The 21,862-nt window shown below is 37.6% G+C and overlaps 1 protein-coding gene across 5 annotated transcripts in view; it reads left to right on the forward strand.

The window, feature by feature from the left end:
- The window catches only part of GRM7 (glutamate metabotropic receptor 7), an 860,397-nt gene that overhangs the window by 260,809 nt on the left and 577,726 nt on the right, over positions 1-21,862 (forward strand). For all 5 annotated transcript variants that reach the window (XM_042979452.1, XM_042979450.1, XM_042979448.1 and 2 more), the window contains one exon: positions 14,486-14,702. In XM_042979452.1, the coding sequence (XP_042835386.1) occupies positions 14,486-14,702 (217 nt within the window). The remainder of the gene's footprint in view (positions 1-14,485; positions 14,703-21,862) is intronic.

The raw sequence follows: 21,862 nt of genomic DNA on the forward strand, positions 1-21,862 counted from the left end.
CAATCCAGGGAGGACCATTATAGCAAAAAAAGGAACCCACAAATAATCACAAAGTTGCCTGTAAGCTGAAGGTAAGAGGAAAAAAAACACCTTTAAAAAATGTTTTTTAATGTTTATTTTTGAGAGAGGTAGAGAGAGACAGAGTGTGAGCAGGGGAGGGGCAGAGAGAGGGAGACAGAAATGGAAGCGGGGCTCCATGCTCCATGCTATCAGCACAGAGCCCAACACGGGGCCCAGAGACCAACATAGGCTCAAACTCAAGTATCGTACGATCATGACCTGAGCCAAAGTCAGAGGCTTAACCAATTGAGCCACCCAGGCATGCGCCAAAATACTTTTTTTTTAATGAATATTAAACTTGCTCATATTAAAAACATTTAAAAAAGAGTGTTGTATGGAGAAGATTGGAAACTTTTAGTGAACTTTCATGGATATTTAAAGCCGAAGAATTGGGAAATTATAAAGTCCATGCCATTTTAGTGCCTGGAAGATTTTCATGGAAATAGGCATACTATTTGAAGGTTATTATAGGATAATGTTAGTAGGAATGTACACCCAACATGATTTATCACCTGTGATCAATATATGGTTAATATCCTAGCAGGCAATTATTGATTATTATTTTGTCTTCTTTGTCTTGTATATAATCGTTTTGGAAATTGATTTAGTCATACATAAATTGTCAAATGTATCTAATTACTAGTCCCCTTGCCTAGAAATGCAGATGGCTGACTCATCCATCCTTGAAGATTGTGTTAGGTAATGGCCACTCTGTCTATATTCATTCTTCTTCCTCAGTAATAAACTTCAGTATTATTTGGGATGACAGTGCACATGGCTAAAGGACAACATTACAAAAAAATCTTTTCTTGCAACTAGATGTGACTATGAGACTATTTTGGACAATGGCATATAGGTGGAAGTGTTCTATGCAAGCCTGGGAAGGTGCCTTAGAAGGATTTCACCCAAGGGGTGCCTGGGTGGCTCAGTTGGTTGAGCGTCGGACTTTGGCTCAGGTCATGATCTTGCGGTTCGTGGGTTCAAACCTTGCGTTGGGCTCTGTGCTAACAGTTCAGAGCCTGGAGCCTACTTCAGATCCTCTGTCCCTCCCCCCAACCCCTCTACTTAGGCTCTCTCTCAAAAATAAATAAACATTGAAAAAAAAAGGACTTTATCCAACTGGAAAATGTGCCCCCTTGTCTTTTTCCACATCTCCCATATTGCTGCCTGAAGTGAATCTATCATTGCTGGAGCTTTGATAGCATTTGGAATCGTAAGTGGTCTTAATGATGGAATTGACATTCTAGGATGTTAGAGCAGAGAAATACAAAGTCCCTGGTTCCCTGGTGACAGTGGGACTGTCATGCCAGCTCTGGACTGTTTACATATCAACTTATATTGTATGACAAACATATTTTTGAGCAATTGTTATTTTGAGTTTTCTATTTTTGAAACCAAACCAGTTCATAATTGGCATCACGTAAAAGCCAAAATCAGTCTTCCTCATTTTGAAATGTAATATGCAGTGGGACTGAACACATAGGACAGTATGGATTTTTGAAACATCACTGTAGGAACTAGTCAAAAGATGTGAACTTAACAATTTCTCACTAACATTGTGACAATGTGACTGTATAAATTACATTCCCTCTCTGGGTATCTTTTTTTTTTTTTCTTTTCTTTTTTTTTTTTTTTTAGTAGAGATCTGACTCCATTAGCAGTAGCATCATATCCTTGGCCATTTGCAACCTGGCAACTAAAGTACAAGATTAGGGAGAACACATGATACGTCCAGCCAAGATTTGCACCTAATAGGAATCTATGCATCACAGAGGGCATTATCAGCTCCATCTCAAAATCTTTCCTAAAACAGTCTCATTAAAATCCAGCTGTGGTTCTACCATTGATGATATTCTCTCTCCCCCTCAATCTCCACAGGAAGCAGTCAACCTAAAATATAATTACATGTCAGAAATATGCAATCATGGTAATTGGATGATGATATGGTGGCAGGTGATATGATAGCAGAAGTTGCAGGATATAGGGAAGGAATATTAAAAATGGCAAATTCTAGAACAAATCAATATTTCCAACAACATGCCGTGAAGAGAACTTATCAGGCTACTTTAGCCTGAAAAATATCTTGGAAATTTTACAGAAGGTATTTTAGCATACATATGCTTGACCAAGAAATAGGCTTTGTCAAGACAGAAGCTAAAATAGTGAGGGATGCACTAATTATCTTTCTAGATCGAGATGTCTGAGTCCATGAAAGACATGAGTGCATTTACAATAATTATATTAAGATCTATTAACCCTGGATGAACTTCACCAACATTTGGACCTCTGGCTGGGAGACTACCCTTCCAAAATCTTTACCATTGTCTTCCCTTTTCTATTCTTCATGCCCATCCAGCAACTAGGAAGGACTGGAAAGAAAAAAAAAAATAGACAAATGCTTAGCTTTGCTGCTTCTACCAACCCTTGAGATTATATGCAGGAGAGGTACCTTTTAACAAAGTGACCAAATTCCTTATTTCCTGTAACAACAGGGAATAGCCCACTTCAGATGCCAGATGAAAGGATGAAAAACTTGTCATGGAGACCTTGTTGAACAATCAGTGACACTGTCTGTAACTGAATCATTGTTGAGTGAAGGAGCCTCTAAGTTATTACACTGCGGGTACTTGGGACTTAGTAATTCTTGAGATTTCTCCTTTTTTTTTTTGTTAACGTTTACTTATTTTTGAGAGAGAGAGAGAGAGCGAGTGAGTGAGCAGGGGAGGAGAAGAAAGAGAGGGAGACACAGAATGCAAAGCAGGCTCAAGGATCTGAGCTGTCAGCACAGAGCCCGATATGGGGCTTGAACCCATGAACCACGAGATCATGACCTGAGTCGAAGTGGGATGCTTAGCCAACTGAGTCATCAAGGCTCCCGGGGATTTCTCCTTTTGTATCACCTTACTGTTCTTCTGAGAGTGCAGTAATGGGTGTTAACAGGTTCTGTATATTTTATTAGTGTTGAAGTGTTATTGTTATAATAAAAGAAACAAAATACTTTTAGATAGGTATTAGTTTTATTTTATCACTTAGCCCTATCCTTTCTCCAGCTCTAAAGCAAGTGAAACTATGGATTCTACCCTCCAGCCATACATATTCCCCTGCTTTCTTCGAAAGCACCCCATATTTTAGTTACTCTACACAGCGTTTTCACCATTTCCCCCACCCCCAGGAAAGGCTTTCTCTTGCTCCTTTCCTGGGGGGATATCTGCCTCCTGTCTTCCAATTAGCTTAAGCAACACATCTTAGTCATATCTCCTTTAAATTTACAAATTAAATAGTTGTATTCTCCTCAGTGACCTTTCAGTATTTCATTCAAACCAGTTTTCCCCACCAAAGTGGTTTCTGGGGAATAGTAATCATATAAAACTAAAATGAATGCAGATTTCTTTATATATTAGATCATCACACCCCTAAAACTGGTCTATCTAATTCTTATATCTACAGTTCCTAAATTAACAAACTTAAAAAAAAATCTGGTCCTATAGTACTGGCATAGAATTGTATTACCTGAATTAAATACTATGTATTTATTACATGGGAATCTTACAAATCATCCTATCTGCATTAATAAACAGTTGCTAATACTTGTTTACTCAGAATATGAGCAATATAGAAGCTAAAATAAAGAACATAGTTTTCCCTCCCTGTAGAAGGGAATAAAAAGTAAATAAGGAATTTTTTTCAAGTAAGCCTCTTTCAGGGAATCAGAGGATCAGCCCAGATTTAACTTCATCTTCTGGAACATCTACATCTGTAGTCTTCTACAGTGAGAATTAATGTACCTACAGCCCTGCCATACCCTGAAAGGGGCTTCTGAATCCTTCAGCAAAGATTGTATCATGTTCAGTAGCATTTCTGTTTAGTGCACTTTATTGTGCCCTGACTTTCTGAGAACTGGAATTCATATGACACATAGTTCACTACAATATTTAATTAACTGTAATACTCCATTTTCTTTTTTTTTTTAATTTTTAATGTTTACTATTTATTTTTGAGAGAGACACAAGCAGGGGAGGGGCAGAGAGCGGGAAACACTGAATCTGAAGCAGGCTCCAGGCCCTGAGCTGTCAGCACAGAGCCCAGACTGGGGCCTTGAACCCACCAATCATGAGATCATGACCTGAGCCAAAGTTGGATACTTACCCGACTGAGCTACCAGGTGCCCCTGTATTACTCCATTTTCAAGCATCCTGAATAATCAAGATTATTGGACTATAACACACTTATAAAAGGTGGCAATGGTTCTCAGAAAATAAATTCAGATTTCATTTTATTTTCTTCTCCACTTCAAGAAGTTCCTGGCTGTGTCCATGTAAAGGACTTTGCATTGTAGTAGCTTGTATCTGTGCATTCTATTGAGAAACCAGATAATTGAAGGTGACTGGGAAACACACACAGCTTTGATAATTGGAACAGATTGGCAAGTAGAAGAGAAAACATGCAAAGCTGAGTTTACAAGACATTAAAAATATCTCTTCATTTTTATTTTGTGACCACAGTGTGATGACTCCAACTGGTCTTTTCCACAGATAATCCTCCACTGGTTCAGCCAAAGCAATTTTGCACTCTCCACCCCCCACCCCCACTCCCCAACCCCACATACAGACAGGGATATCTTGCATTGTCTGCATTCGTTTTTGACTGTGACAACCTCAGGATGTGCTACTGGCACCTAATGACAGAGGTCAGGGGTGCTAGTAACCATCCTACACAGAACAGGAGAGTTCATCTCCTTACCACCACAAAGGCTTATCTGAACCCAGATATCAATAGTAGCAAGGTCTGGGAGCCCTGATCTATAGCGATTTGACATTTATGTTGCTAGCGGAATACCTCAACAGTCAGCCTTTAGTGTTTGGTAAACCAAACTCTAGGCATGAGACTCTGGCCCTTATGGCCTCAAAAGAGATCTAGGATCAAATCTAATAAATATGAAAAATGTTAAACACTTACTGTGGTTACTTTTTATTTTGTTATTCATATATGGTTGTAGGAATACTTGCAAGAGATAACTCATGGATGTGTAGGATCAGGAAGGACCATGAAAGGTTATAAAAATCACCCCCCTCCCTGTTTTCTTCTATTTCTCTAATAAAGTGTATGCCGATGATTTCTGTGGTGCCATGTCGGAGTAGCAGGGAGGTTTCCATTGTACTTTGTCACTGAATGCTATGGAGATATGGGTGGAGATACTTCTCCAATCAACAGAAGTCCTCAGGGAGCTATATGCTACATACACATATATCCCTAGACACACTTTTAAGTAAGATGCTTATTTAAGCAAATAGAACCAGACAAAACAGCATTGTATGCCAGTATGACATGTAAAAATATTGTTTTGTAGGTATTTCACCTTTACCCTGTGATGTAGGTTGGGCTTATATGATTAACCCCATTTTATGGATAGAGATATAACCCTGGAGAGCTTGTCTAACTTGTCTAGCAGTAACTTGTGTTATCACTGTTTTGGCTGCTATTAATCATCTGAAAAGTCCCAGCTTTCTCTTGACTTTTTATGGTTCATGAGAAATGTGGATCAACAAGCTGTAAGTGACGTAGAGAAGTTCTAAGGACATTTCCTAACCATTCCTAACATTTGCTACCTATGGGATGTGTAAGATACTAGGTTGCCCCATTTTGCATTGATACTGCATCTCATTTATTCACATTGGGCTGGTGAGGTCATGTCCTTTTCCTTGAGTCACCTTTGTGGCTACAGAAATCCTGTGTTCTCTTTGGCCACATGTGCCAACATCTGGACTCTGAATTACAGTTATCTTTACATCAACTCTGGAAACTTGGAGATGAGGAAGGCAAAAACAGTGAATATTCATGACAGTAACATTTTTACCTGTTACACGTTGTTGCAGAAATCCATGAGGTTATATATGTAAAGTAGCACACATCTAAAAGTCCAGTATATAGAGAGATTTAATAAAGCAATAGCAATAAAATCAATAACACATAAACCTTTTTACACATGTATTATACAAATTTGATTGGCAGTCCACACGTAGAACTCTTAGCTCTCAAGAAGAAGGTTTTTACCATACACAAAATGTTGAAGGTGTTATGAAGTTAAAGAAATGAAAGATGAAAGAAAAAAATTGCAATACTTAATGATAATCTCTGTCATGAGCAATTTAAAGTTGAGTGAAACTCCAGATTGTAGATAGATTGGGAGTTATTAATCATTACTAAGTGCTTTGAAAGAAACAAATACTACCAAAAATCCATATTAAAGTCCAACCATCCTAATATGTACTGAGATATTATTGAGAGAAGAGGTAAGTATGAAGTGAAGAGAATGATGCTTCAAAGAATGAACCTGAAAGGGTTATTCATTCATTTTCCCTTTTGGGGGATCCATATCAATAAAGCTTAATAAGAACTAAGAGTGAAATTGCTGCTAACTGTGAACTTAATAATGCCCCACTGGGAGTTCATTAATATCTCAACAGGTACACTGAAGCATTATCTTAATTGCACATGATACTTTCAAAAATTGCCTTTTACAATTTTTGTGGAAACTGCCCTCTAGAATAAGCATTAGTGCATTTTGTATTGCCTTCCCTAGCTATGCAGATTTCCCAGGAACATGGAACTGTAAACCTTATTCACTTTTACAAAACTAAGAAGTTCCCAGGTGACTGACCTTGTCACAGGCACTGTCCTTAGAATATAAAGAAGAGGAAGCTCAAAATGCACCAAATCAATTTCAGGTCCTTCCTTTTTTCTAAAAAAGTGAAGTGGTTCCTTCATTTTATAAATGTTGAGGAATGTATTTTGAAGAGAATCGAGTTTGTGTTGGAGTAGCGGTGATCATTTGGATTTTAAAAATATTAATGTAATAACTTCCAAATCTGGACTTTGGTCTTCAGTTATTTTGACAGACGTTGACACTATGATGATGCTTAGAGGAGTGCTGTTTCCAAGTCCAAGAGATCCCTTTGCCCAGAAGTGTTTGACTTTGTAGTAATTATGGGATAAAATTAAATTTAGTAGAGTTCAATCTTGTCAACACTTGGAAAGCAAAAGTGCATCACACACTCATTTGATTTTCTATTAGAAATGACATGGAATGATTTTCTCTAGCTTTGTTTAATATATTCCTTCTTTTTCCTCCTGTTTTGATTTGATAATGGCAATGTTAACATAAAGTAAAAGCATTTAACTGGAACCAAGGACCTGGGATGCCAAACACTAATTGCTTCTTGCGTCTGACATCCAAGCCTGGTTGTATAAGGGAGAAAAGCTAAGGAGACAGCAGGGCAGAATGACCCTGTTTAAAATGATAAATTTAAGTATGTTTTGCAGAGTTAGACTGAACTCTGGCTGCTTCCTGGAGGTGTCTTGAATTGTCAAGTCTCAGGCCTAAGAGAAAAAACAGAATGAACAGTTGAAATGACTCCCTAGATCCCTTTACCTTTACCTACATTCCAATGATGAGGAAGGTACTCCTAAGGACTCATGGGCCAAGGATAAATAAAAAGGGTGAAAGAAGATGTTTGCTTCCATGCTTAAAGCTGCCAGTCAGTTACAGGTCCGACAAGGGCAGGGATAACTCCCATAAACTGTGAGTCTCTCTTGCCACCCATCCAGGTAGATGAGGGATTCTGTTCTCTTAGCGTTATTCTATTCATTCGTTGGCTGGCTTACTCATTCACAGTGCTGTCCAGTGGTGATAAAATGAACAAAGTCTTTGCTGTTTGTGAGGGTAAGTACTCTCCAGGAAAGGTGAGCAGGATAAACAGATAATTACACAGATAACTAACAGTGTACCCAGAAAGTTGTGACACTTGTTTCCAAAGGAAACCACAGCATTTCAGAACTCCTCATTGACCTTGCTATGAACTCCTGCTTTCTAGAGTGAATATTGAAGATTAGGAGAGAGCCCTGTGCATCTCCTAGTGATTGCTGTGTTCCAAGAACTGGATGTAAATTAACTTGATTATTTTTTCTGTCCACGGAACAAATCCATTACCACAATCACTTGTATTGTGGGGTACAAGTATTAAAAACTTGAATGTTTTTAGAAGTGCAGAGAATGTAAGTTATATTTAAATGTCTTTTTTTTTTTGAGAGAGAGAGCAAGTGCATGGGGAGGAGTGTCACAGGGAGACAGAGAGAGAATCTTAAGCAGGTTCCATGCTCAATGCAGAGCCCAGTGCAGGGCTCAGTCTCCCGACCCTGGGACCATGCCCTGAGTCAAAATTAAGATTCAGATGCTCAACTGACTGAGCCTCCCAAGCACCCCCAAAATTCTTGAAATGAGTTTTCCCCTGGCCTTAATTCTCTTAGATTTATAGGAATTCTTAGGATCTTAAATGTTCATATATATTTTAAAAGTTAAATTAAGAACTGAGTAAATTGGGATTTTTGTTTGGTTGGTGTTGTTTCCTTTTTCTGTTTTAAGAGTAAGATATAGGTTTGGGAAATGTCACATCTGATAATTGAAGAATGATGGGTTTATTGCTGTTTTTATTTGTTTGCTTTTCAATGTTTAAAAAGGGTCCAGATTGGCTTCTACATAACTTTGAAATGACTACTTTCTGGTGTGAGAACTATTCAAAAACTTGATTACTTGAAACAAATTTCCATCTTGTGATTATTGTCACTTTGATTCATACCTTGGGAGAAATAATTGTAGCAACGAGATTTTCTCTTTTTTAAATTTTTTAACATTTATTTTTGAGGGAGACACACACACACACACACACACACACACACACAGAATGCAAGTGAGGGAGGGGCATAAAGGGAGGGAGACACAGAATTTGAGGCAGGCTCCAGGCTCTGAGCTGTCAGCCCAGAGCCTGATATAGGGCTCGAACTTATGAACTGTGAGATCATGACCTGAGTCAAAGTCAGATGCTCAACTGACTGAGCCACCCAGGTACCCCTTGATTTTATTAAAAAAAAAAAAGACTTGGTAGAGAGGTATATTTTTTCAACTATTTGGAGACATGTATAGTAAGTACTATGAGTTCTAGCTGAAGACTGTATGTTGTCAAAATAAGATTTTAACTGATAATCTTAATTCTTCCTTTGACTATACATTTTTCAAGATAAGAAATAAGAATAAATTCTAGTTGACTTTAAACACTCACTGTGGATAAATGTGAACAAGGAAATCTATTTTCACCTCTATCATTTCTGTTTTCCTGGATATTCTAGCTGATGTAATTAAAAAATAAAACTAAATGAATTTTTATAATATGAGTTCCTTACCTGAAAATCCCAAGAAAATAAACCAAAAGCTATTAAAACTAATAAGAATTTTAACAAGGGTGTAAGTCACAAAGTAAATATACAAAATTAATAGATTCCTGTATACCAGCAATAAATAGAAAACAAAATGAAAATGTTGTATCATTCATAATGCAATAAAAATAGCAATTATCTAGAAATAAAGTTAATATTAATTATCTAGAAATAAAGTTAACAGTGTGCAAGGCCTACATGGAGACAGTCATAAAGTTTTACTAATAGAAAAGAATGAACAACAAAATGGATGAAAATAGTTATTTTCCCATAAGGGAAAATAAAATATTATAAATATATCAGTTCTTCCCACATTAATTTATAAATATAATGCAATTCTCATCAAAATCTTAATGGAACTTTATTATAAACTTGAAAAAATATGATAAAATTTCAGCTGGAAATCTAAACAGTGTGATTGCCCATGGTCATTTATAAAAGAACAGTTATGAAGAGAGGATACATTCCAACTAATATAGCCTTAAACACTCTAAGCTTATAAGAACTAAAATAGTAAAACACTGTCCTAAGACTTGGAAGATAGAAAAATGGAATAAGTAGAGAATACACCCTGGTGATCCAAGGATATTTAAGGATTTAAGCTGTGGGGTACCCAGATGGCTCAGTTGGTTAAATGTCCAACTCTTGATTTCAGCTCTGGTCAAGATCTCATGCTTTATGAGATCAAGCCCTGCATTGGGCTCTGTTTTGACAGCGTGGAGCTTACTTGGTTCTCTCTCTCTCTGTCTCTGTCTCCCTGTCTCTGTCTCTCTCTCTCTGTCTCTCTCTCTCTCTCTCTCTCTCTCTCACACACACACACACACACACACTAAATAAACTTAAAAAAATTAAGATGTGACAAGGGATAGTCTTTGCCATAAGTATAGACTGCTGCTCTACCATCTATAATGATTTCAAGTAATTTCAATATAGGGAAATATTTAAATGTATTTCCCTAAATATTTCTGTCACATTGGTGGGGGTAGGGGCTTGAACAATATTCTAACAAAATATTCATGGATATCTACAGAGAATTGAATTAGCTTTGAAGATTCTTTTTTCTTCTAATAGCAAAAACTTAGTGTTCTAAAATTTAACAATAAATGTTAGGTTTAGATGAGCAGAATATTCTACAATGAAAAAGAGAGAGAAAGACAAATGAAAGGGTCAGGGGGAGGGGAGAAGAGATTAAGATCCACATTTTCATAGTTAGTAATATGTATATCCGTATCCAAGTGCACACACAAAAATGAGAGGCAAATTGTTAACAGGGATGAAGGTATTAAAGTTATTTCTTCTTTTTGTTTTCTTAGAAAAAGCACAAACTCATTCTAAACAACTACAATGGATTGTAGATGTTTTCATTCCTATTTTGGACTCATCATTAGTGAAAACCATGTTTGTATGATAGGTTTTTATGAAGAGCACAGAATAATAAAATAAGATGAAAATTTAGTCATCTGATTCAGATGAAAAGTGCTTTAGTTTTTTTTTAGAGGCTTTTTTAAAGTTTATTCTGAAAGAGAGAGCACGCATGCAAACAGGGAAGGGGCAGAGAGAGAGAGAGAGGGAGAGAATCCCCAGCGGGCTCTGTTCTCTCACTTGGAGCCAGATGTGGGGCTTGAACTCAGAAACTATGAGATCATGACCTGAGCTGAAATCAAGAGTCAGATGCTTAACCAACAGAGCCACCCAGGTGACCCCCCCCCAATGTTCTTTTTAATCAGAGAAAGGAAGTTTTAACAAGAGATGAAATACCTACTTTCTATAGCCAAAGTGTCACTACACTAAATTTTCTTCAACAAGAGATCAATTCTGCATTTCCGTAGGAGATTGGCAAGAGGGGAGGGTTTCAGTAACAGAAAGAAAAAGTAGCGCTAAGGTATCAAGGAGAGTGTGAAGGTCAATAACTAAAGACGACTAATAAAATTTGGCCAGTTGTAGGTACCAGTTATAACACATACTTCAAAATAATTACTTTGTGTGCTTAAACATTCTTTTGAAAATAAATATACAACATAATACTTAAATAAATGCATAGATCATATTTCATAGGTTACATAAATTCTTGCAGTCCTTCATCTCTTACTTTGAGGAGGCATGTCCTTATGCAGCTATATTTTTATCACAGAAATGAAACCCATTTGTTCTTTCATTCCTTATTCTAGCATATGCATAATGTAGATATAAGTACACTGTATATAAGATGTTTGCATGATCCTAAAGGACTATATGAGTCTTAACCTGGGAGCATCTTATTTATAATGAAGAACTAGACCACATATAGTGACCACTTTCAATGGGTGCAGGTAGTGAGGGAAGCAATCTATTTCACCAGGATTTTCATTACTGAATTTGGGCACAGTTTAGAAAATACACTAGCATCGGGAGTGCTCCATAATTCTGATATTTTACAGCAGCTACATAAATGCAAATTCAAGTAGAGGACTGGATGTATCTTCATTAGCGCTGTTTCAAAGGTAGAAAGGGATTTTGGCAGTAAAGACATCTGTGCAACAGCACAAAGCTTTTACATTTTCACAAGTTGAAACTGATGGAAATGAATTGACATGTTGGCTTCTTTCCTTTTTATTTCTTATATGAGAAAGTCTCTCTCTCCCACCCCCCACCTCTCTCCCTCTCTCTTTGTCCATTCCTTAATCTATTTCCTTTTTTTCTGCCTAGAGTTCTTATTCAGTTGATGTTTTCCTACCTAAAATTTGTAAGCTTGGGACTATAAATGAAACATAGGGAGCTCATTCTACTGAGATATTTGTATAAGCTTCAACAAGACGTTTACATAAAATGTTTGAATAACAGTCTAAGAATGATCACTAAAAAACTTTCAGTGGCTCTGTAGTCAGTTCTGTGGACAGAAATTGGCCTGAACTCTAGTAATCTACTTCCCTTCTTTGTCTTACTCTTCTTATTAAAATGTTTTACCAGCGATTCAGCAAAGTATGGTAGTTAAGAGTAAACAAGTTCACACAGAGGCACTCCCAGGTGTGGGTGCTGCTCTGTCTTACAACTTTGTGACTTAACACAAGGTCATATTATTCCACTTCCAAGTTTCAATTTCCTCTTATGTAAAATGAGGTAATAATAATATAGAATATTTACTGATGGTTGGATAAGTTCATGCATATAAACTTTTAGAACATAGCTGGCAGTAAGAAAGAGTTGGGTAAATAGTGGAGATCATTTCTAAAGTGATAATGATAGGAATGTATAAAACTATGTCCTTCCCTTAGGACAATGAGGGGAATGTGATAATGTGTCACAGAGAACTTGGGAAGTCAAATGAGGGGAATGTGTTAACTTAGGAAACGCACCGTTCTCTGTTTGGATTATCATTGCCCGCGTGTATTAATCAACCAATCTGTCCCAGTCATCATGCTAAGCAATGTATAATCATTATTCTTATCCCTCAAAACAAACTTTTATTAATGATAGCTCATTAAGAAGTAAACTAACTTCACCAAGGTAAACACTCATGAAGAGAAACATCAGGCTTTGATTCTAGATCTTGTCAATACTAAAGCCCATTTTATTTCCACTGTACCTCACTACCCCTATCTCAGGATATTGCTCCTCATCTGGAGACTGAGGCTTTCTCACCCTGATTTGAGGCTTTGGATCAGTGACAGTGCCCCCAATGGTCATGGAGAAAAAGTACATCAAGGGTGGACTGCATGGTGGGTCATCTACTGCCAAGGCCATATGACTTAACAGTAATGCAGACCTAGGAAAATTGGTAGAGGAATGAGCTTTCAGAGGTGGTAACCAGCTTTAAACAACAGTATTTGGTTTAGGAATAGATTAATATTGAGTAGAATTTCTTGAGGGCTCAAACAATCACCTTGAGTGTAGCTTTGGCATCTTTGGAGCAGAGTTGACTATTGGGCTTGGCTTGAGCAAAGATCAAAACTGGCCTTTAGATACTTGAGAAATACTTATGATAAAGCAAGGGTGAGTCCTGGGAGAGAATGCAGGCAGAATTTTGTGAAGTTGCTCATTTTTATAGGTGGACTAATGCATGCTAGTGTTAGCCTATTGCATGCTAGTGTTAGAAGAATGAGGGGACAGAGCTTGTAGTGGTCATTAGTGAGAGGTCCTGAGGTTAGGACCTAAGACAGGGTCCTAACTGATTGTTATTTCAGGGCTTCCCCTTGGGTATTTGGTATCCCAAGCAAACATTTTTTTATAGGGCCTCTTTATACGTAATTTGACTGAACTAAAATCAGAGTGTCAGGCCTACTTAAGTAGCCTTATCTCATTTAATCCTAAGAAAAAGTACTATACCAGGTATGGGGAGCAATCTGCATGTTAGGCTACCCTCCTGGAACTGGGTCCCTGCTATGGGGCCCTAGGATGATCCTTATAAGTATAAGTTCTAGAGCTCCTTGGGGCATCTGGTTAATCCTGTGTAAGGTAGAGGGCCTTTTCTTTAAGTGGGAAAAATGGGAATCAGACCCCCATGCAGGCTCCATGCAGGCAGGAATGCCAACCCTCTACCATCACCCAAAGAGGAGCTTAGAGAACTTTAAAGAAGGCCCTCCAAAGTGCAGGGACCACTGATGTGAAGGCCTTTTGGCAGAGAGCCTCCAGCCTGGTTCTAAGGGTGTTATTTAGCTACTTTATAACATTTTTTGAAGAGTCCATGAAATAATGCATGCAGCTTGCTTAGACATTTCCTCACAGGTGATTGGTACTCAACATTAGACGTCTGATGACATCCACCAATATTCATGGGCTTTGTCAACCACACCGATCCTATGCAAACTCCAGTTAGGCGATTGTGTTTCTGTTGTGGTGGTGATGATGGTTTCTAATAGTTTATAAGAAGCAAAGCATGATTCTGAATGTTTGTGAGAATGTTTACAAAGTTTGTTTTCCTAACTACCATGACTCATGTGATTTCCATGCCATCCTCATTCCCTCTTCTACAGAGGAGGAAACAAAAGGCCAAAGCACAAAAGTACCGCCTTTTGTGCTGTCAGAAGGTGATTGGTTGCATTTAGGTGGTTTATAGTTACCGGGTGCAATGTCTTTGGATGTTGAGCAAGCCCTGTATTGTGAGTCAGTGGTCATAAATATAAATAAATCTCTCACATCCGGATGGTGTGCTCTCTCATGTGGTGCTTTCTTTTCTTTCCAGATCCCCCAGATCAGTTACGCATCAACGGCACCTGAGTTAAGTGATGACAGGCGCTACGACTTCTTCTCTCGTGTGGTCCCACCTGACTCCTTCCAAGCTCAGGCTATGGTGGACATTGTAAAGGCCCTAGGATGGAATTATGTGTCTACCCTTGCATCTGAAGGAAGTTACGGAGAGAAGGGTGTGGAATCCTTCACGCAGATTTCCAAAGAGGCAGGTAGGAAGAGATTGCAATGGTCAAGATGACCCTCTTCACATACCTGTGGCTTGTAGTGTTCTTCTCAATCTTTACTAAACACACACTGTGCATAATCACCATAGCCCTACTCTCACATTCCCTACTGCCTGTTAAGTGAATTTGTAAAGACTTCATTTATAACACTTTGCCATTTTTGAAGAGAATATTTTCAAAAGTGTGAAACTGAAGTACTTGAAAGTATTAGTAGCAGAAGTGGAGAAAAGATGCTGTGCACTAAATTTGGTATCTTATTTCTGTGTAATGAATAACAGTGTGGATTGCAGTCTGCATACAGGAGACTAAGACAGTATTGCTAAATGTGTCTCTCCACACATACCCTTCCTCTCTGCCCCTCTCCAAAATGCATAGAATTATTTAGAATTATGAGACCCTGGTCATGGTGGCCCTTTGCTTTGAAGAGAAATGACAGTGATAGCTCTGAATTACTTGTCCAAAATAAAGTTAAATAAATTATCTAGGCTATAGCCTGTATTTAGACAAATAATCTTTGGAACTTTAGATTATTTTGAGAAAAATGGTTCAATTAAGTAGTGCTTGTAGTAGATTCTTTTATGTTTATTTAGCTCAAAATGGAAGTAAAGGGTTCAGCTGTTTGGCCAGCTGGTTTTCATTGGGCAGATTTTGAAAAATGAGATAAAATTCTTGCACTTAGAAATTCTGGCAATAAATATTTAGACTTCCCCTAATGGAAATATTGGATGTAGTAAACATATATTTAAAAAACATATGCTTTGATGTTCCTGTAAAGTTCTTAATGCTAATGTTAGGTCCTCCATTTGGTTGTGAGTATTTCATCTAATCTAAATTGTTATTGACTGGAGTAGTTAACTAATCATAAAAGCAAACAAACAAACAAGGTGATAGAAACAGAGGTCCTTTTCATAAGGAAAGATGTCATAAATCTTGAAGACATGGTTTTGAATATTTGACTCAGACTACAGATATACCCAGAAATGTAAAGCATTGGCATGTATCTGCACATGGCTACTGGAAGGAGGCCAGGGCTTGTGTAAATCCCATGATTTTAAGTCAGTACATTATCATTAGCTCTAATTTGAATAATTCACTGGAAGCATTACTTTTCCTTCTGACTGAAATATTCTTACTCTTAGTACCTTTGACTAGATAACTTTTGATCGTTCATAGGTCTCATCCTAAATGCCATTTCTAGGTTAATATAAACTTTCCCCAAATTGCCTTGGTTCTATTTGCTTGACCTTGTATTTCTAGTGTCTTTTCCCACAGCACTTGTTACATGGTAGTATAATTTGTTGGTGGTGATGTTTTCTATTTTGCCCCCTAGACTCTACTAGGGGATCATGTCCGTCTCATTCACTACTGCTGTCCCAGCTGCTGTGTTTCCAAGGGAAACATACTTAATATAATTCAGTTAGAAATTTTCTGATTAGGAAAGAAATCCTATGTTCTTGTATCATGCATGCCATGATTTGTAGGAGTCATTAATAATCGACTTCATGCATTTCCAAAGAAATACCTAATCACTTTTGATAATTGTGTTTTTATTTCTTTCTTTGTTTCTTTGACTTCTGCTTTGACCCAAATGCTAGAAGCCAATTTAGAGCAATAACTAAAATATGAGTGTAAAAGCCAATAGACAAGACAAGTTAAAGAGAAAATATGGGTAAAATAGTAAGATGAAACTCAGAGATAAAGTTCAGATACCATCTTATTCTATGTTATTGCTGCAAGTGGGTCTCAAATTTAATGCTGATCTTTTATGCTGGACAAAGCAAAGAGCACTACTCATTTTGTTACAAAATTTACAGTGTTCATAAGGTCAAAATCATGTTGATTGTCCGGTAAGGGACAGGAACAAGACAAATGTTTGCTCTGGATCTTTTATAAAGAGCTATATTTTCTAGACAGGTCAGTGGTGAATTTCATATGGTTGTTTATTCCTAGTGTCACTTGGTGAAAACTTAAGATATAATATCAGAGTCTGCTGTATAATGACACTGCAAAAAGGAAAAGCCTTTATGGTAATATGGTATCAACTCCCAGCTCATAACTTTAGCTAAACATACATTGAAATAACCCAGCTCAGAAATAAAGATTGTATCCTCAGCAGCCATTTCAGATGAGATCCTTCAATCGGAGAGCCTTTGAATTGGGGATGAGAGTAACTAAAAAGCCAGCTGCAGAATTGCAAGAAAACACTGAGGGTTTAGGTAATTTCTTGCAGATTAGTTTTCTTCCTATAAGTATTATAATATTATGTACTTACAGTAAACTTAATCGAAACCGTTGCATTTGTGCAATTAATTTAAGTGAATTCACTCATGTGCTTAACAGACACCCCTGCCCCACCCCTAAAGAAAAAAAAAAACAGAGAAGGGGGAAGAATTGCAATTTAAGTGGCATGTAGTACCTTTACTCACCAATGTATACATTGCTTAGAGAAAACTTGAGTGGGGAAACATGATTCCATTGCTTCTTCAGCTGTGTTCACTTATGTGGCCTCGTAATATGAGCATCTTGCTACCCCAAATGTGACTTCAGTAGATAGAGATACATATTCATATGCCACTATCTCTACAGTAATCCAACTGCCTCCTCTGATATTCAAAGAAACACCAATATATTCTAATTCAGAACCATAAAAAGGAGCAGAAAAATTTCCTTTATTGGAACTTCTTGAAAGTATACATGCTTAGGGAATTTTTAAGGGTAATTTTAATATTTTTAAGTTTATTTAGTTTGAGAGAGAGAGAGAGAGAGAGAGAACGCATGAGTGAGCAGGGGAGGGGCAAAGAGAGAGGGAGGGAGAGAATCTCAGTCTCACGAATCATGAGATTGTGCTTTGAGCCAAAATCAAGAGTCGAAAGCTTAACTTATTGAGCCACCCAGGCACCCCAAGGGTAATTTTAAATGTCTACTTTTTCTCTTGTCTGATGACTGTGGAACCTGGTCCTTAAAGATACAGGTCCACGTGCATGTGTAGGAGGGGTGGCATGGCACAGAGATAAGCAAGCCCTGTGGTGTCAGGAACATGTAGGTTTGAGTTAACAGATGCTATTACTTTCATGCTGTAAAACTTTTGATACATGATTTAACTTTTCATGTCTCTGATTCCTCATGTAGAGAATGCAGTTAGTACCTGATTCATCAGGTTAGTAAAGTAAATAACATCATATATAGGGAATCACGTAACACCCAACAATACCAGATTATTATTAATGCATCACACCAGTTCTCTATAAATTAGTAGAGTTATTTGAGTTATAAAAATTTGAAAATAATGCAAGTGATAGATGACTTTTGCCTTTAGTTATAGCTACAAGGTTATATATATATGTTATATATATATAATTATATAATATGATATAAATTACATATATATATAATAGTGAGTTGCTATTTTTGATAATATGCTTTCATTATATAAGAAGCATAAGAAGAAGGGGCGCCTGCGTGGCTCAGTCAGTTAAGTGTCCAACTCTTGGTTTTGGCTCAGGTCACAATCTTTTGATTTCGTGACTTTGAGCCCTGCATTGGACTCCAAGCTGACAGCCTAGAGTCTGCTTGGGATTCTCTCTCTCCCTCTCTCTCCCTCTCTCCCTCTCCCTCTCTCTCTGCTCCTCCTCCACTCATGCTGTCTCTGTCTCAAAATAAATAAATAAACTTTAAAAAATGCTTGAGAATCATTAAGAAAAAGAAGTTAACTGTTCAAATTGTCCTATGTATGTAATGTGTGTGTGTGTGTGTGTGTGTGTGTGTGTGTGTGTGAGACAGAGAAAGAGAGAGGGATGAGAGTGAGGGATGTTTCTATGTACCGCTAGCAGGCTTGAAGGGGTTACTCCCATTCATAACCATTTGACTTTGAAGATTATGCTTCTTCTCTTTTATAAATGTCTTTAAGAGTTTCACCCTTTCAGAATACTTTAGTTCCAAAATTTACTTTAGATTTAAGTCCTGAAGCAGAGGCTACTTGTAGAACTACCGCTTGAGGTGTATCTACCATGCCCATAGTCAAGAACATGGGTGAGCTCTCCTTTACCATACTCTGATAGCACAAGTGAAGACAATGATGTTTGAAGAAAGAAGCCATCCTTCAACAGGAGGCCAAGTAATTTGTTTGGAACATGGAAACCTAGGCATATATCTTCTCTATGCTGTCAAGGAAAATCTCAGTAATTCTCCTCTCATGTAGTTGTGGGAAATTGAAATATGCATAGAGGCGGCTCCTTGTTGAAATTTCAGAGAGGACCGTAACATGATTTTCTCAGATGATGAGATTTTTGTTGAATAGTTATACTTGCACAAATTGCCCTGTGTGTTTGAATGAATGCACATGCAACAGCAATGAAAGCAATTTATTGCTTAATATCACAAGGAATGAGACAGTTCACTCTCAATCCACTTTAAAGTTCAGGTTGATGTAATAACCTAAATAGCCTAAAGTAGAGATACAGATGCCTCTAAGTGAAGGTAAAAGTAAATACTTATGAGAGTATTTACACCATTAGTATATTCCAGATTTTTGAAGCAAATTCAGTTCAAGGATTATGAGAGTAAGGACACCACATGTGATTCTTAGACTTTGCGAGACAATTTTCAGGAGAATCCCATGACCATTCCTTCACAATATGACACAAATAGTAATGATTTACTACTGCCATGGTATCATGATATATGTCAACTTTTCAAAACCTGAAATAACAGTTGAACTATCCTTTGGGTATTTCATGCCAATCACTTAATTAAACAGATATTTCAATTTGTCTTATAAAGTAATTACCATTCTTATTCAGACCAACTGTAGAATTTATTTTTATTTAATACTTTATTTTGGCCTAGAATATTTTTTCCTAGAATAATTTTCTAGAATAATTAGGTGAGACTTAATTGACAATTAATAACTTTTATACAGCCCTTAGTCTTTTAAGATCTCAGAACTAGTTGCTTATTACAGGATTCTGTGCTCTCTGTCTTCTGAAATGCAACATTCTCCTTCGTTGTGTATGAATTGTCAGTCTTCCCCATCCTCCCATAACCTCTATGAGGTCAATGATTTTTGCCTTACACCCCTATCATCTACTGCAGTGTTTGACATATAAAAGGCATTTAATAAACATTTAAGGGAAGGAGAGAAGGAAGGAGGAATTGCATTTCTTCCTTTGCCCTTTAGAAAAACAAAGCCTATAGAAGAAGCACTTTTGACATAAAATTTCATGATATATAATTTTGTGACTTGTGGGTCACACGACATTCTTCTCTCTTATGATCCCCCCACAAAACTTAAAGCAGTATGATGCAACAATCTGTAATTCCCAATGCCTCCATCTAAGGTGAATTTCAGGATAAACTTTCCTTTCCTTTCCTTCTTCCTTCTTCCTTCTTCCTTCTTCCTTCTTCCTTCTTCCTTCTTCCTTCTTCCTTCTTTCTTCTGTATGCCTGTCTCTGTCTATGCCATGGTGACTATAGAAAACTTAGAGGCATTTTTATATGTAGTTACAGTATTTCCTGAATGAAGTGTGCAGTGGTCCTAGTTTAAATACAGGCATTAAACATTCAAAGTCTAAATTTCAAAATACAAAATCACAAGGACTCTCATGGTATCATTTATCTTCAGTTGTCCTTAAAACTGAACTATAAATTCCTGAAGAAGAGACTTTATATTTATTTTATTTTATTTTTTGGATTTTCTGTGGTTAGCACAACATTTAAAAAAAATTTTTAACGTTTATTTTTGAGACAGAGAGAGACAGAGCATGAACGGGGGAGGGGCAGAGAGAGAGGGAGACACAGAATCAGAAGCAGGCTCCAGGCTCTGAGTCATCAGCCCAGAGCCCGATGTGGGGCTCGAACCCACAGACCGTGAGATTGTGACCTGAGCTAAAGTCGGATGCTTAACCGACTGAGCCACCCAGGCGCCCCACAACATTTTAAATTTTAACTTATACTCCATTTATTAGCACATCTTAGAGCTGACCCCTTAGCCACATCCTCATTACCATTTAGTTCTGGGCCACATTTGATTCACCTTCATTCATAGCCACAGCTATCCATGCCTCCAGATTAGCCCCTCCAATAGTATTCATTCAGCTATAATGATAATTTTTCTAAAATACTAAGAAAGCCATTTCATTATCGTCTGTTGCCTCTCTTTCCCCAGAGGGTTAAGTAAAAGATCTAGCATGGCATATAGCTTCTTTCTAATCTAGTGTCTGCTTTAATCACCAGTCTCATTCCTATACTATCCTTGCCCACTTGTATTACCATACAAGCCTCCATATGTACTCTCTCTACCTGCCACACAATCAACCTTCTGTGACTATCAGGAGGCTCTGTTCCATTGCAAATGCTATGCTTCTGCTTGGGCTGCCAGATAACTCCAATTTGTTGTTTTTTTTTTTTTTTAAACTTAACACCTTGGGAAAAGCTATCCCTGACTTAATCTTCCTCATGATCCTATTTTTGATTGCTGTGTATACATTTGTCTATTTTAACAGCACTCCATTTTAAGTCTACCTCCCTGAATAAATTCATAGAGAATGCCCATCTGCACAAGTCTTGAGGAGAAAACAAGCCTGCATACTGCTATAGAGCTAAAAGGGTCAGCGGTCAGGTATTCATCTTCCCAGCCTCCCCTGAAGCCAAGGCATAGCCATGTAACCCAGTCTTGGCTAATCAGATATGCCCACCATAGATGAATCAAGAGTTGGGGCACAAAGAAGCAGGAGCAATGGAAAAACCCATGTTTTTTGCAACAACATCAGTGTTACCCATGTTTCTGGGAGGGGAGGGGGTGTCCAGCATGAATGGGCAGCAGTAGTATAATCTCCAACTCCTCATTCCATGAGTAGTGGCAACAGTGCCCCAGCTAACTTAGTTCTGTGACACCTTTTTTGGCTTTGTTCCTAACAGCTCAGTCATCCTTTGTTTAGGCTCATTTTCTGTCTTTGACTCCCTGGCCTCCCACTGATTCTGTGGGTTGTCCAGCATAATTTCAGTAATAATAATTAAAATTTATCATTTATTTTCTACTTGATCTAGACAGGCTTTACCTCAGTTGTTTGGCTTTTACCTTCATTAATATAATTGAGAGTGAGTAGAACTCTCTTCTGTGAGTTCTGTAACAGCTTTGGTATAACTCT

This window comes from Panthera tigris, chromosome A2 (assembly GCF_018350195.1).
Source record: "Panthera tigris isolate Pti1 chromosome A2, P.tigris_Pti1_mat1.1, whole genome shotgun sequence".
Taxonomy (NCBI): domain Eukaryota; kingdom Metazoa; phylum Chordata; class Mammalia; order Carnivora; family Felidae; genus Panthera; species Panthera tigris.